The 16,556-nt window shown below is 37.3% G+C and overlaps 1 protein-coding gene across 1 annotated transcript in view; it reads left to right on the top strand.

Moving 5' to 3' along the window:
• The window catches only part of UBAC2 (UBA domain containing 2), a 284,290-nt gene that overhangs the window by 250,249 nt on the left and 17,485 nt on the right, over nucleotides 1-16,556 (top strand). The window contains exon 8 of the mRNA XM_044670551.1: nucleotides 9,419-9,544. Within this exon, the coding sequence (XP_044526486.1) occupies nucleotides 9,419-9,544 (126 nt within the window). The remainder of the gene's footprint in view (nucleotides 1-9,418; nucleotides 9,545-16,556) is intronic.

The raw sequence follows: 16,556 nt of genomic DNA, 5'->3' as shown, positions 1-16,556 counted from the left end.
CCAGAAGTCACTAGAGAGGTGAGGGAGTCATCTGCATAAAATGAGAATTGAACTCATGGAAGCTGATGAGGTTACGAAGTAAGATTGTGTTTAGGGGAAAACGAAGAATACCCAGAGCAGAGACTTAGGAGAAAATGTAAAAGGTGATCTTGCTCAGTAATTCTAAACTACCAGATGTTTAACTCTATCTTTTCTCTTCTCCCTTTTTTCAAAGACTATTTGTGTATCAGCTGCACCAGCATACTGTAACCAGCATTGGACTTTTCTAGGGTCTTCAAAATCTTTTTATGAAGTAAAGATATACATATCTGAGAAATTAATTTAACAAATAATTTTTTGATTCCAAGTTAATTTGAATGAGAAAAATTGTATCTTCAAATCTAAATTGTCTAGCAAAAGGCACTATATGGTCCTGTTTGCCTCTAGTAATGTCTCACATTTCACTTTTAAGTTTTACAGATTGTTTTCCTTATAAAAACACTAGGAGGTAGGTATTGTTATTCCTATTTAACAGATGAACAAGCCAAGGCTCAGAGAAATGAAATGATTTGCTCAAGGTTTCCCTGCTAGTAATAGTAAAATCAGCATTTGCTCTCAAATCCTTTGACTCCAGATCAAGTGGTCTTCCTAATAAGCCACATTTTCCATTCTTGTTTCCCACAAGTCCTTTACATAAACTTCTCTGCTCCAGTCATCTGTCTTCTAACTGTAATAAGCATATGCCAGGCTTATTCTCAGTTTCCTGTTTTTGCTAAAACTATTCACACTTCCTAGAATGCCTTCCCCTTTTTTTCTCAGCCACCCAAATCCTAATCAGCTTTCAAAACTCAGCTCAAATCCCATTTGCTGCATGAAACCCCCTCTCAGTTAGCCAGTCTCACACTGATCCCTCTCATCTTCCAATTGCTGTAGCATTTTGAATCTTTGCTACCCAATTTAGTACTTAATTATGCACTGCCCTTATAGTATAGTCTTTGTTTCTTGTATTTAAATCTTGGCCCCCAAGATAGATTTTAAATTTTCTGTGGGCATAAACCACATCTTACACTTCCCAACTTTTCTCCTTAATACCTAGCAGCCCTGACCACATAGTAAGCACTCTGTAAACATTGGTTGGCTGACAAAATGCCATATACTAGTTTACACAATTTGTGTTTGACATCATTGTATTTTGACATCATTCAAAAAGCCTTTGAAATCCTCTATTTTCATGTTCCTTATCAGCTTCAATTTGGTCAGCTTTGTGGTTCACATACCTTACTAGAACTGGGATGCTTCTCAGTTTGAAATTTTATTTTCAAAGAGTTCAAACATTCTTGCTTTCAATGAGTCCTTTATTTCATTAAGAACTTCCATAACTACTTTGGACATTTTGTGAAATGACTGTTTCGAATCTTAAAAAGTATGTTAAACATACAAAGCAAGTTTTTTGGTTGATCACTTTTTAAAATGCAAGCTGTTTCCTTTTTCCATTTTTTAAAATATGTGGTTATTGCATTTAAAGAAGACAAAGTGAAGGAAATGTTTCCTGTTTGTGGAGACAGATGGCAAGTCCATATTAAACCCTACAAAAAGGAGAACAGTGCCAAAACATCTTAGAATTAGTACTTATAAAACTTAATGCTTTTAAGGCATTTTCTTACTGTCATAAACATAATTGAAGTTTTCTGCTATAAAATCTAAGGGGGCTATTACCAACCATCTAAAGACTTGCTTTTAAAAAACTATACCTGGGCAATTTAATTGCTTATATGTTCCCCCTCGTTTTTTTAAGTTTTTGCATTTCTACCTGAAAGAATACGTTGTTGTTATTATTGTTGTTGTTTTAAACCCTTACCTTCTGACTTAGAATTGATACTGAGTATTGAATTAAATGACTTGCCCAGCTAGGAAGTATCTGAGGTCACATTTGAACCCAGGACCTCCCATATCCAGGCCTGACTCCCTATTCATTGAACCACCTGGCTGCCCTTTCTTATTTTCTAACTTATAGAGCTGATATAAGGTAAACAAGAAATTTTGCTACAGTTGACTCATAACTATCCTTAGACTATCTAAAATTGATCATGCACTTTGTTCCCACTTTTAGAATATCCTTTGATATTTCCTCTCTCAGGGTCTAGTCTTGCTGAGGCTGAGTATACAGCAAACTTAGCATTTATTTTCTAACTTCAGTGCATCCATAATCTCATTGATGTAGGCATGCTTTCCACGGGGAAGATTGCTATCCATCTTACTTTTTCATACTATATGACTTTTGTTAGTGTCTTTTTATAAATTTTTCATAGGGGATCTACCAAGACCGAAAGCCTTTCTTTAGTCCTTTTAATATTTTATGGATATGTTAGTGCTCAGGCTGTCATTATTACCTGCTCCTCTCACTTTACGACCTGTCTACTCCTTTTTATGGTCATGCATGTTCCTGAAGGTGTCTTTTGTGCTATTCTTGAGTGTGTATCACCATTCACAATATTCTGAGGCCTATTTACACCAACTGTACATTTTTCCATGAACTGTTGGATCACCTTCAATTTTTATTCTTCAATGATTATATATTCTTCTACGATTTCATACCTCTATCGCTTCACCAGAAGGCTGTTATCTGTCTGTAGTATCTATCCAAAGCCTATATACTGGAAGGTGAAGCCAAGATGGCTGAGTAGCAGGAGGCAATACAGTCATTCTTCTTTCATCTCCCCAACTCCAAACAGATGTAGAATATATATCAGCCCAAATTCTAATTGGGAAATCCAATAACAAATCACAGTGCATCACTTGTTCAGTCCAAGTCAGAACAGGGACATAGACCAAGAGATATAGACAAGACAGAATAGAGTCATAGGCTATCAGCCGCCAGGGACAGAGTCTGGCCGGGAGCACACCATGCATTCTGGCACCCCATTTATTCTGTGTACCAAGGCAAAAGGAGGTCCCAACTCCTACTGGGATGCTATTGGAATAGGTAACTGGAAGTTTTGTTGTTTACTAGCCAATTCTGGGTCACAGCACCAGGGTGGAAGAGGCAACCTATGCCTACGGGTATGGTGATCATAAGCTTTAGGCTGTATTCCAAGAGGAGCAAGTTCAGATGAAAATAATAGCATTTGTAGCTCAGATTCTAGAAGCATCGTGTATTCTCAGTTCTAGCTTCTAGCCAATCTAAAGCCTGCAGAGGAATAATCAGACCAGAACAAAGAAGAGCCTATATTTCCCCCACTAAAAATCAACAGGCCTTCTTAGCTAGCTGATAGTGGCTGAGACTAGTGGCATTCTGCTGTTGCTCAGTCCCAAATCCACATTAAGAACTCAAAGAACTCAAACCAAGGGCAGTCATCAGAGGACAAAGAACATACAAAGAATCAGCTGATCATTTCCCAAAATGAAAACTCCCAGAAATATTATAGCCAAAATTTAGGGCTTCTGGGTAATGATAGCAATACTGCAACAGCCAAAAAGAAAGAATTCAAGTACTAAGAAGCCACAGGTATGGGGATGTTATCTCACATGATGAGGATAAACATTTATACAAATGAAGAAATAGGGAGAACAATTGACACTTGAACTTCATTCTCATCAGAACTGGTCAAAGGAGGAAATAATGCACACACATGCCTCCCCACACACACAAACACACAGAGTTGGTTGCAGTGATGCATTCACTCAAGAGGGAAAGGGGAAGAAAAGGGGTGAAGGGATATTAACAGGAAGGTAGATCAAGAGTGGCATTAGTCCTAAGCAAAATGAACTCTAAGGATGCATATATATATATTTAATTTTAAACCCTTAACTTCTGTGTATTGACTTATAGGTGGAAGATTGGGAAGGGTAGGCAATGGGGGTCAAATGACCTGCCCAGGGTCACACAGCTGGGAAGTGTCTGAGGCCAGATTTGAACCTAGGACCTCCTGTCTCCAGGCCTGGCTCTCACTCCACTGAGCTACCCAGCTGCCCCCCTGATGCACATATATTTTTGAGGGGACAAGAATAGGAATCTGAGATAATATATTGGGGAATTGGGAAATGACTGAAAATTTGGGGGATGGAATATTATTGTGATGTAAAAAATGATGAAAGGATGGTTTCAAAAGAACCTAAAAAATACGTGGGTGAGCCAGTGAAGAATAAAGTGAAGAGAACCAGGAAGATAAATTACATATTGACAGTGATATTATAAAGACAAACAACTTTGAAAGAATAAAGATCAGCATAATAACCAACCATGATTCCAGAGGACTAGTAATTAAACATGCTCCCTACTTCCCGAAAGATGAATCAGAATGAAGCATCTTCTCAGAAATGGTCAATGTGAGCATGAGTTTTGTTTGTCTATATATATTTGTAACAGGGATTTTGTGGGGTAGGTTTCCAAAGTGAAGACCGAGATCAGGTGGGTTTTTTTTTAAACCCTTACCTTCTATCTTGGAGTCAATACTGTGTATTGGCTCCAAGGCAGAAGAGTGGTAAGGGTAGGCAATGGGGGTCAAGTGACTTGCCCAGGGTCACACAGCTGGGAAGTGTCTGAGGCCAGGTTTGAACCTAGGACCTCCCATCTCTAGGCCTGGCTCTCAATCCACTGAGCTACCCAGCTGCCCCCAATCAGGTGAGTTTTTGCTAATTGAAACAAACTGACATATAAAAAGGGAAAAAAATGTACTTATAGACTAATTCAATGAGCTGGATTACAGCTTCAGTCTCCATTTGTGCAGGGTATCCTTTATCCACTTTGTTTTTCCATTATGGATTGTTACATCAATCTTTTTTTTGAGTGACTAATATAAGAATAAAGATTTATATTAGAAAAGTTTTAGAAGCCATGTAGTCTAATCCCTTCATTTTAGAGATGAGTTCCATGTGTGATATGTCCAGGGTCATATAAGTCATCTTAGAAGAGCACTGATTCAAACCCATATTCTCCGACTCCAAGTTGAAGGTCTTTTCCATTGTGCTAGATCTCTTTGAAGAGGCACTATAATGTTCTAAAGCATGATGAAATCAGCAGAATATCAGAAACAAATCCATGTGTAGAATTTCTATATGCCCAAAGCATCCTCCATATCAATAGATGTTTCAATGCTGAGAAAGAAAAGAAGACATACACAACAAGTATGTATTCCTTCTCCACTTTTTGCCTTTGAGAAAATGGCTAGAAATGTGAGAGATTGGTTGCATTTCTAAAAGGTCTATGTAGGAATATCAAAAGTTAAGGAGAGTTGGTGTAGAATGGGCTAGGTTGGAAGCCAACCTGAGGCCAGTATTTGAACATTAAAAAAGATCAAGGCTGTACTGAGTGTGTTTTGACATGAGAGCAGGTAGTCTATGAGTTCAGAGGCCAGGCATCCATAGCTGTATGTTTGGGGGTAGCATTTCATTTTAAGAGCAGAGTATGATGAATACATGGGAGCAGACAGGGAGACTTGGAGCTTGTAGACATGACCATTGTAGGGTTGGGCAGGGATGGTGTCATGGTCGGCTTGTGGTTTAGTTAGTAATCTGCTGCAATATAGCAGTAGTTCAGTTGGGCTTTAGATTCAGTTAAGTTGCACTAGATAAAATCTGATCTTATAATTGTTATCAATGATTGCTCTATTGGTAGGGAAACCAGTAACCAAACTACAAACCCTGACCAAAAACGAATAGCCATCTACACACCCACACATCAAAGTGGCTATCCCCATAAGTTAGAGGTCTCTACTCAGGTTCATATTCAGCTGTCACACTGAGATGCGCTTCTAAAGTTTATAGTTGAGAGTTCCCAGGCTCACCAGTCTCTCCACTTGGCTAAACATACTCCTCTTCACTTATGCTGCAAAACATACCTGAAACACATATTTACTGCAACCGCTACCTCCACACCAGCCCCTTCTCACTCTCTGCTGTTAAACCAAAATGCTTATCAGGCACTGTGGGCTCCCAGCCTCCACACTTGCTGTCACCTCCTTCTCTGTTCTTAAGCTAGAAACGTACCCGGTACACACGTTCACCACAGCCACTGCCTTTCCTTTCACATTCTAGCACTCACTGTGCCCACTGTTAGCTCTCAGTCACCACTAGCCTGCCTAGGACGCTCCTCAATCCTTCTTCCTAAAGCCCTTAAATATCCCAACACAAAATTGTAATCATTTGCCCTTCTTTCCAGCCACCCCAGTGATGAAATGTGAGCAGGATGACATGAGTCTTCACCCAAAAAAAAAAAATCATCTGTTTCTGTACTTGTCTTTGTTCAACTCCATAACATCTCAATGCCCTGAAACCCCATGGCACTGGCAAATATATTTGTGAGTGTGTCTCTCCTTACATTGTTTGATGTGGATATACAACAAATAATTGGAAAAGTTAATCTCCCTGGACAAATCTGTCATTAGTCTTGAATTCCACATGCAGAGAAAACATCTTATTCAAGGAGAGTTTTTAAGGCTATATTTTGTTCTTCTAAGTCAAAAACTTATTTGTAATTAACAAATGATTAATAAAGGAGGCTCTCTCTTAACATTCTATAGCATGATGGTGAGCTTATACTTTATTATAAATAATTATCTCCTAAATTCTATCTACTCATCTCCTATTTTCATAGTGATAGAGTCGGTACAAAAAGAAAATTCTCAAAAGTATTTTATAATAATGAGAAAATATTGGTGACTGCCAATTTCTTCTTGCTCTTAAAAATAACCCTGATAATAATAATAGTACCATACATAATCTAGCTTACTTTTAGATCCCAGGATATCTAAACTTAAACTTATCCTTCCCACAAGTCTTCCCTTCTTCGAAACTTCACTATTTTTGTCAAAGGTACCACCACTAGGTAGCTTAGTGGATAGAACAGTGAGCCTGAATTCATTTCATCCTTAGACACTTACTGTAGGCTATGTTACCCTAGACAAGTCACTTAACTTCATTTGCTTCAGCTTCCTCTTCTGTAAAATGAGCTGGAGAAGGAAATGGCAAACTACTCTAGTGTCTTTGTCAAGAAAACCCCAAATTGATGTTCATCAATTGGAGAATGGCTGAACAAATTGTGACGTGGAATACTAATGTGCCATAAGAAATCATGGAAAGGATGATTTAAGAAAAACTTTCAAAGTCCTACATAAACTGATACAAAGTGAATTGAGCAGAGCATTGTACGCAGTAACAACAATATTATATGACAAGCATTTATGAATGACTTAGCTATTCTTAGCAATACAGTGATCTAAGACAATCCTTAATGTTCGTGATGAAAAATGCCATCAGCCTCCAGAGAAAGAAGTGATAGACTCTGAATGCAGACTGATATATACTATATTTCACTTTATTTCTTCACTTTTATTTGTTTGAGTTCTCTTTCACAAAATGACTAATATGGAAAGATGCTTTACACTATTACACATGTAAAATCTATATCAGATTGCTTGGCATCTCAGAGAAAGGAGAAAAGAAGGAGAGGGGAAGGTGAGATTTTGACTCAAATTTTTAAAAATAGTAAAGGTTTAGGGGATTTTTTTCATGTAATTGAGGAAAAAAATAAAATGTTATTAAGAAAGGGAAAAAACTCAAATTGGGTAACAAAGAATTGGATATATGACCAAAACCACCATCATTATAGTATAATGTGATCTTGGCATTACCTTGGCTTCCTCACTGTTCTTCACCCCACATCAAGTGCCAAATCTTGCTATTTCTGCCTTCACAACATCTCTCATATTTGACCCCTTTTTTCTACACAGCCACCACCTTAGTTCAGGCCCTCATTGCCTCCTAATTTGTTCTCCTGAAGTCTCTCCCTACTACAGTCTCTCCTATACCATTATGAAAAAAAAATTCTCCTTAACCTTAGATCTGACCATGTGACTCTCCTACTCAAACAATGCCAATGGCTTTCTATTGTCTCTTATGATAAAATATAAATTCTTCTGTTTAGGTTTTAAAGCCTTTCACAACTTAGCCCCAACCTATATTTCCAGTCTTGTTGATTGTTATTCCCTCATTTCCCCCTATGCAATCCAGTACAGCCAAACTGTCCTTTCTGTGTTCTTCCCACATGGCACTTCAGACCCAATCTGTACCTTTGTACCAGCCCTACCCCAGGCCTCTCATGCATACTCTCTGCCTCCACCTCCCAGAGTCCTTTTCTTCCTTTAAAATGCAGCTCAGTTACCAACATCTCCATGAAGTCTCCTAATCTCCTCAACCACTAAGGCCCCCTCTTAACTACTTTGTATATGTTTTATGTATTAATGTTCTATTTGTGTTTTATATATGTTCATATGTACTTGTTATCTTCTTCATTAGAATGGGAGCTCAGTGAGTGTAGGGGCTGTTTCATTTAGTACAGGAGCTTAATAAATACTTGTTGAATGATAATAAATCTATTCATGAATGCTTTTAAAATTATGTCACTACCAATGCAAATTTCTTCTGTGTATTTTTAGTAAAATCCATCTGCTAGCTTTTCTTCTTGGATGCCATTGTCACTTTTCCTACAACTTGGATGCTGTGTAATCATAGTAGTTGGATACTGAGATGTGGTGGAATACAAAGGTCCTGGTTTCATTGTCATTGCTGACAACCATTTATAGAACACTTATAGAAATGCTAGAATATTTTTTCCATTCCATATGTATGTTATCCTTTCAGTTTCATCTATAGATGTTCTCAGGATGGTCCAGCTTAATGTAGTGCTCAAGTCAGGCTCTTTACAAGTTCATTTTCACCTCAGCTTCTTTTCAGTGTTCTATGAAGCAGTAATGCATTCTGTTCTCATTTTATTCCATAGTGTTTTGAAATGAGTTTGTATTCAGAAATAATGTTGGCTCTCATTTCCATTTGCTTGACAAAAAGATTGTTTACCAGCTCATGCAGTTTCTAAGTCCTTTTGGCCTCTTCATTATGGTGACTTTTTGCTTCAGCTGCACATATACTAAGAATCATGTAGAGATTTACTTTCTGAGTAAAAAAAATGGAAACAATAACAGTATAAATTTTCAGAAACTGCTAAAGAAAACTACAGTGACTCCTGATTATTTGTGACTTTTTCAAGACAACTGAGGCCTTCTTTCCATTTTTGTCCTTTTCTTCTGACCTCATCTCAGGCCTACACCACTAACATTAAGATTTAACAGAGAATAGTCAATAGATAGAGAAGCTTGAAAACATAAATGTGTAAATTTATGTCTCTGATTGAATTCTAAAACCATATTAAATTGCTCATTTTAAATTATTGATTGAGTGATTTTATTCTTTGTTCCCATGTCATACTGATTTTGAAAAAGAGACTGCATTATTCTATAACTTTCATCCTTATATGAAGGTAACATAATACTATATTTTATAATTTGCTGATTTGTTTGGATTTATAAAAAAGACAGTCTAAATAGTAAGATGACCATATTCGTTTTTGTATTATAACAGTATATATATATATATGATCTCTTTTTAGGGCAGGATAATTAATTGGAATCGATTTTTTCCTACTTTACGTCAGAGACGGAATGCAAATGCTCCAGATATTCGACAGTCTGAACAAGAAGTAGCAGCACCTCCTCTTGAGGTTTCTGAGGAACAGGTAATCTTAGACTGTGCGCACCCCTACAGACAGAAAGCAATTATAAAACCATCATAGTAATATTAAGAGGCAGTTTAAGTTTTCAGCACCTGGAAGTAAAATATGGAGATCTTGAACAAATTTTTTTTTTTACAATATTAACCCATGACATTGCAGTTTGGACTCCTGTTATTTGAGAAAGACATGGAAAAAATAGTCTATAACTATTGTATAACATTATTATAATTAATACCTTAATATTGTTTTCCCTGTGTGGTATTTGGTAGTCATTGTGTAAAGTAAGTCCAAGTTTCACCTACATTCCTAAGTCCATCTTATCCTCAATCTAGGCACTTCCAAATAGAACTTAATTGGGGAACTTTGCCTTTGAAACAATAATGTGACATCTGGAGCAGATTTTAACATATTAACTAGAATCTGAAAGTACACTCTGTACCAGTAGTGTTCAATTCAAATGATGGCATATCAACTTAGAAAATATATATTGTTTTTTAACTTTTTTTTATTTATTTTGCTAAACATTTCTTAGTTACATTTTAATTTGGTTTTAGCCAAACTCAGAAATTCTGAGGGGTGAAAGCTATGAATATGATACCTCTGCTCTATTCTGTCATTGCCAGTGTCTTTGGTTGCTTCTAGGCTAGACTGTAAAAACTGCTGCAAAAAGAAAGTGTTTTCTCCAGTTAGCATTTATTATGTACTTAATATGGTCCAAGGACTGTGCTAGGGATAGAAAAACAAAAATCTCTCTTAAAATCTTAGCTTTTGGGGTACAGCTGGGTGGCTCATTGGATTGAGGGCCAGGCCTAGAGACAGGAGGTCTTAGGTTCGAATCTGGTCTCAGACACTTCCTAGCTGTGTGACCCTGGGCAAGTCACTTAACCCCTATTGCCTAGCCCTTACCACTCTTCTGCCTTGGAATCAATACACATATATTGATTCTAAGATGGAAGGTAAGGGCTAAAAAAAGTGTTTTTTTTTTAATCTTAGCTTCTGCTCTGGAGGAAACCACATGTCCACAGATAAGCAAATATAGCCTATAACCCAGAGTAACTTCAGAAGTGTGAGTACACAAACTGAAAAGGAAAGGCCTGTCTAGAAGACGGAGCTCCCTTGAAGTGACTCTTGAAGGTAGCTAGGATTCTAAAATGTAGAGAAGGAGTGAGGAAAAGAGGGAGAAAGCAGTCTTGACAGGCAGGATATCATGCACAGTCTACAACAAACAGACCAATTTGGCTAGAACATAGGATTTAGAATGGGAAAACAATCTGGATATTAGTTAGATATTTTATTTGTCTTATAGATATTTTTATATCTATTTATTATAAGGATTTTAATTTTAATCTTATTTTCTCTTCATTGGGAGTTAGGGAGTAGAAAGAGGCAGGAATATAAAAAAGTCATGAGATTGCTTTTTATGTTAAGCTAGAGAGTTAGGCAATAGGGAACCAGTGAAGCTGTCTGAGCCAGGCAAATGATATGGTCCAACCTATTCATTAAGAATGTTCATTTGATAGCTCTAAGTATAAGACAGATTGAAGAGAGAAGAGACTGGGAACAGGGACATCAGTAAGAAGGCTATTGCAATCATCCAAGGTAATAAGAGCCTGAAATTGGATGTTGGTAATGTGAGTAGAGAGAAGAGGACAAATGCAAGAAATACTGAGGAGTTGGAATCAAGGAGTGAGGGAGAGTTAGGAGTCACTAATGACTTCTAGGTTGTAAATCTGAGTGTCTGGAAGGATGGTTGTATTCTCAACAAGGAATAAGGAGTTAGGAGGAAGGATGGTACAAAGGGAAATTCTCTTAGACATGTTGATCTTGAGATGTCATCCATGTGGAAACAGTCAAAAGGCAGAATGCAAAGCCAGGAGAGATAAGGGCCAAGTATATATGTAGCCTTGGGAGTCATCTGCTTAGAGATATTTGAGGCCAGGGGAGCTGTTGAGATCCCCAAGAGTGAGTTCAAAGAAGCAGGGACAACAAAGACCTAAGATATACCCATGCAGAGCAACAAGACATGCTTGATGATCCAGCAAAGGAGACTTACGCAAAGATCAGACAGGTGAGAGAACGAGAAGAAAGCAGTCACCAAAGCCCAGGGAACAGAAAGTATCCAAAAGGAGGGAGTGCTCATCAGTTTTCTTAGAGAAGTCTAGAAGAATGAGAACTGAGAAAAGATCTTCAGATCTTAGCAATTAAACAATTTTTGTCAGATGATATAATAAGATAAGAGACAGCTAGGTATCTCAGTGGAGAGAGCACAGGGCCTAGAGTTAAGAAGAACTGAGTTCAAATCCAGCCTCATTCATTAGCAATGTAACCCTGGGCAAATCATGTAACTTCTCTGCCTTATTCCACTGGAGAAGGAAATGACAAACTACTCTAGTATCTTTGCCAAGGAAATCCCGTGGACAATTTTGGCAAATGTTATATAGCACATGGGGTCACAAAGAGTCAGACATAAGCAGTTAGGTAGCACAGTAGATAGAGGGCCAGATTTGGAGTCGGGAGGTCCTGGGTTCAAACCTGGCTTTAGATACTTCCTAGCTGTGTGACCTTGTGCAAATCATTTAACTCCATTTGCCTAGCCCATCTCTCTTAGAGTTGGATTAAGATAAAAGGTAAGAGTTTTTTTAAAAAATCAGACACAACTGAACAGCAGAATAGGAAAAGCACAAGGGATGAGAAGTGATTGGGAAGAGAAAGTAAAGTTGTTAACTTTGGAAGGAAGGGGTGTAATGAAGTTGTTGAGAATGAGAGAAGATGATAGTTGCTAGGGAAAGCAACTTTTGATTCTGAACCAGTAAAAGAGTTTCTGTGATGTGATTCCCTTGCCCTTTCTAGCCCCTTGGTTCAGCTTTGGTCTTAAGTTGGTCTGGGTAGCTTAGTTGTACAGGACTTGTTTGGGTGACTATGACTAGATGTTTATGGCTTGTCCCGTCTACATTTTCTTTAATGTGATTTCTACATCCCGTATAAGCACATCTAGGGCTATGATGTTAGGACCTTGGTATACAGGTATGGAGGGCTGAGAGCAGTTGACTTTTTTGTGCTCTCAGCTTCCTTCCCTCATTACAAAGTATTTATTTTCTACATATCTGTATTTGCTTATTTCTGAATGTATTATATGCCACCCTTACCACCTAAGGGTAAGATCTGAGAGTAAAAGCCTTATTTTTAATTTGATTGATGAATTGATTGCTTACTCTCCAGCTACAAGGACAGTTGTGCCCAGGACCTCAGTTATTGATTTGATTGGGGGATGGGGGTATTCTACTAATTTTAACTAGTAGGTCTTCCTTATTCCCATCCTTTATTATTCCACATCTCAGACAATCATTTCAGTCACTCAAAAGCAAGATTATGGAGCCTTCAATTTTTTGCTCTGTATGAAGGATATTCCTAGACTCAAGGAATATATTATATAAATATTAAGAGACAGCTTGGTCTTTAAGCAAATTTCCCAATGAGAAACTCTCTATAATAACAACCTTTTAGTGATAACAATAAAGGTGCTCTTTAGGGGGAATGTGACACAGTGGGCAGCCATAGGACAAGAAGAAAGAGAGTTCCATTATATCACTGCTTGTTTGATATATAAACTGTGAGTCATATTCTTGATAGGAACTGTTATAGAGATGACACATTTTAAATGTTGAGAGATTCTTGGTTGTCAATTTTCCTAAAGTGTACAAAAATGATACCATTACCTATGCATAGTATATACATACAAGTATATATGAGCCTATCCAGAATTGTGTGGTTGTTTTTTTTTGAGACTGTTCTTCTTCCCCTCAGAATAACGACTCTGTGATGATCTAGTCATTGTCAGTTTGCATTGACATTGATTCTGACACCTATTATGAAAAGAAGATAAGTGAAAAAACTTATTTTAACAAAAGCCTTCCTCCTAAAAGATTGATATTTACTTTTTTTGTTTTTTTAAAGGTTAGTTAAAATGTGATTGAGCTAACAATCCATAAATCCATAGAATCCCAGAGCATAAAGAAACCCTAGAAATCATTGCATCTAAATCATGAACCCCCTTTACAACACAACTCTAAAGTTATATATTCATCTGCCTTTGGATGTAGCCCATTCTATTTTTAGGCAATTTAGTCTTTCCTTTTATTGAACTAAAGTCCTAAAGTCTGACTCCCTGTTCTGTGTTCTAGAGTCACACAGCATAAATACTCCTTCAACATGATACTCTTTCAAATACTGGGAGAGTGATCCAATCCCCTCACCAACCTCTCCCTTTCTTCTGCATGTGTCTCAGTTTCTCAGTACTCAAACAATCAGATGGATGTTCTCTCCAAGGTTGCAAATTACAGCAAATCCTTGTTTTCTCTTAATATTTTTAAGGGTACCCATGGAGAACTCTGGCTTTCCATGTGTTATTCCTTATCTTTGCCACATGAACAGGCCATCTTCTCTTCCTGTTAAAATCTCTTAATGATCTCTTCTGTGCCTATTGTTCTTTGAAGCTCATCATATATTGCTGCCTGCTCTCTTTTTCCCTCTTAGTCATACTCATTTTCAAATCTTCAGGACTGTTATATGTCATGTCTTATTATCCTAAAGCAGCATCAAAGTATTGGCTAAAATATGGCCTTTGTTTCCATTGAAGAATTGGAGTCATTAAAAGAACTTTATTATTTCCACAAGGCAGTCCAATTCACTACCTTCTTTTGTTCATCTTTGGGCCCAAATTTTTTACCATCTCTGAGATATATATATATATATATATATATATATATATATACTGATGGATAAGCTCTATGACTTGTCCAAATAAGGGTCATAATCTGGGCAATAGACATTCTTCACCCACTTGATCTTTCCTGTGTTCATGGTCATGCCACACCCTTTTGGGTGTTTATGACTTTCTTCTGGGAGAGATCTGTGATATTTCAGAGCATGAGGCAATCAGCAAATGTCATCCACAAACATGAACATCTGGAGAACTTCACTGTCTACAAGGAATCCTTCTTCAACTTGGACCCTGTGCAGGGTCTCCTCCTTCACACTGACACTTTTACCCACAGATTTCCTTTATATACTTCATCCAGTTCATCTTATGTTTCTTTCTTCTTTTTCTTTAGTACCATCTCTCTCTACCTATAAGCATATCCAGAACTGTAATTTTAGGTTCCAACTGCAATAATCACTTCTCAGTGGTAAGCATAGATTTAAAGTTTCTTACTGTAATTCTGTCTGACCATGTGTAGGCCAGCCTTGTAGTATCCTCCATCAGTCCTCCTGCTTGCGGGAAGTAGTGAGCCAACTTCTTCCAATTAATAGGAAAGATAAATGCACCTGTGGCCATCACCACCTCCCTGGATCGCTGCAGCACCCTCCAGGGGGCGGTAGCACCCACTTTGGGAATCACTGATATAGAGGCATGAGGCTTCCACATAGTCCCTAAGTCTTTGGCTTCTCTTTTTTGTAGATCTCTCACTAGCCTTACTTTTCCCCACCTTTCTATTGAAATGAGGTATCAGAGCATATGTTGATTTAATTTTAAGGGCCCTATTGAGTTCCTCCTAGAATCTTTCAGCTTCTTCATCCTAAGCAACCGATGTCATTGCATAAGCATTCTGATTTCTATCAAGTTACAAACCTTCTTGAGTAGTTTACTCTTAAAATCTCAACCATGGTCAAAATGTGTCCTGGCAGGAAAGCCATGTACTGAACATTACCTCTTAGCTTCTACCTTAACTGCCAAGGAATCTTTCTCATTCTATGTATATGAAGACCAAATTTTGCTAGCCAGTTAAACAATACAGTTTGCTTGCACTTTCTATTAAAGACACTCTCATGTTTCCTATGTTTGCTATCATTCTGGGCTAGTAGAATCTATTCAGCAACAGATCCAGAATTTTCTCTTGGGCCAAATGTCCAAAATGATCTCAGAGAGTTTTCATAGTCATAAGTTGAAAAGTCTTGAATATTACCAACAGCTGATGTACATAAGATATGAAAAGGCAATTACTTATTCCAGCTTGTTTTAACAGATAATTCAAAGGACTTACTCCAGTGAACTGAAGCCTACACTAATACATATATAAAGGACATTAGCCAGATCTTTAAAGGCCTTGTCTAGTTGGTCTCCAAACTATACCAACTAGGCCAGAGGTATAAAACTCAAAGGCACATCTGACAAAACTCCCAAGTACAACCTAAAACAGATTAAAATGTAATGTTTAACAACACCTCCACTCTCACAAAAAACACAAAAAACAACACAACATGAATGATATTAATTTGTGGTTTTCTAGGATAGTTTGAGGCCATTGAATTTGACACTACTTTTCAAGACCATTTTATACCTTTTTTCTTCTGCTGCTCACAGTTGTCAAATTTGTACCCATGGATGAAATCATTAAGATACTTTACTCTGGTAGATTAGTTCTTTACCTATTTCTAGTAGTTGATATAGACTAATCCAGAATGCTATTTACCTCAGAGAGAACAACTTTCTGTGCCCACTCTTAAATTCTTAAAGTTGGAGAAGCTAGGTAGTGAAGTGAATAGAGCACCAGGCCTAGACTCGGAATGTCCTGGGTTCAATTATGACCACAGACGCATCCTAACCCAGTGACCCTAGGCAAATAGCTTAATCCCAATTATCTAGACTTACCACTCTTCTGCTTTGGAATCAATACTTAGTATCTATTCTAAAATAGAAGATAAGGGTTTTATTTTATATAGATGTTTGTATATATAGACACCCACACATGCATATATATATATATATACACATATATATATATATTATATATTATATATGGAGTTATAGTGGAGTTTTTTGTACTTTGGGTACATCCTAAATCTCATACAGTGGCCCTCATACTAAATTTGAAACATTATATTCCATCTCCCATCACCATGATTGTCCTCCATACAGAGAAATTCCCTCAATTACCCTCTCATAATACCTTCATCTACTTTATATCTGGCTTATATATATATATATTTATATATATGTATATGTATATATATATAT

Source organism: Gracilinanus agilis, chromosome 3 (genome assembly GCF_016433145.1).
Source record: "Gracilinanus agilis isolate LMUSP501 chromosome 3, AgileGrace, whole genome shotgun sequence".
Classification (NCBI taxonomy): Eukaryota; Metazoa; Chordata; class Mammalia; order Didelphimorphia; family Didelphidae; genus Gracilinanus; species Gracilinanus agilis.
The sequence above is the reverse complement of the archived record's forward strand: the minus strand, read 5'-3'. Positions and strand labels throughout refer to the sequence as shown.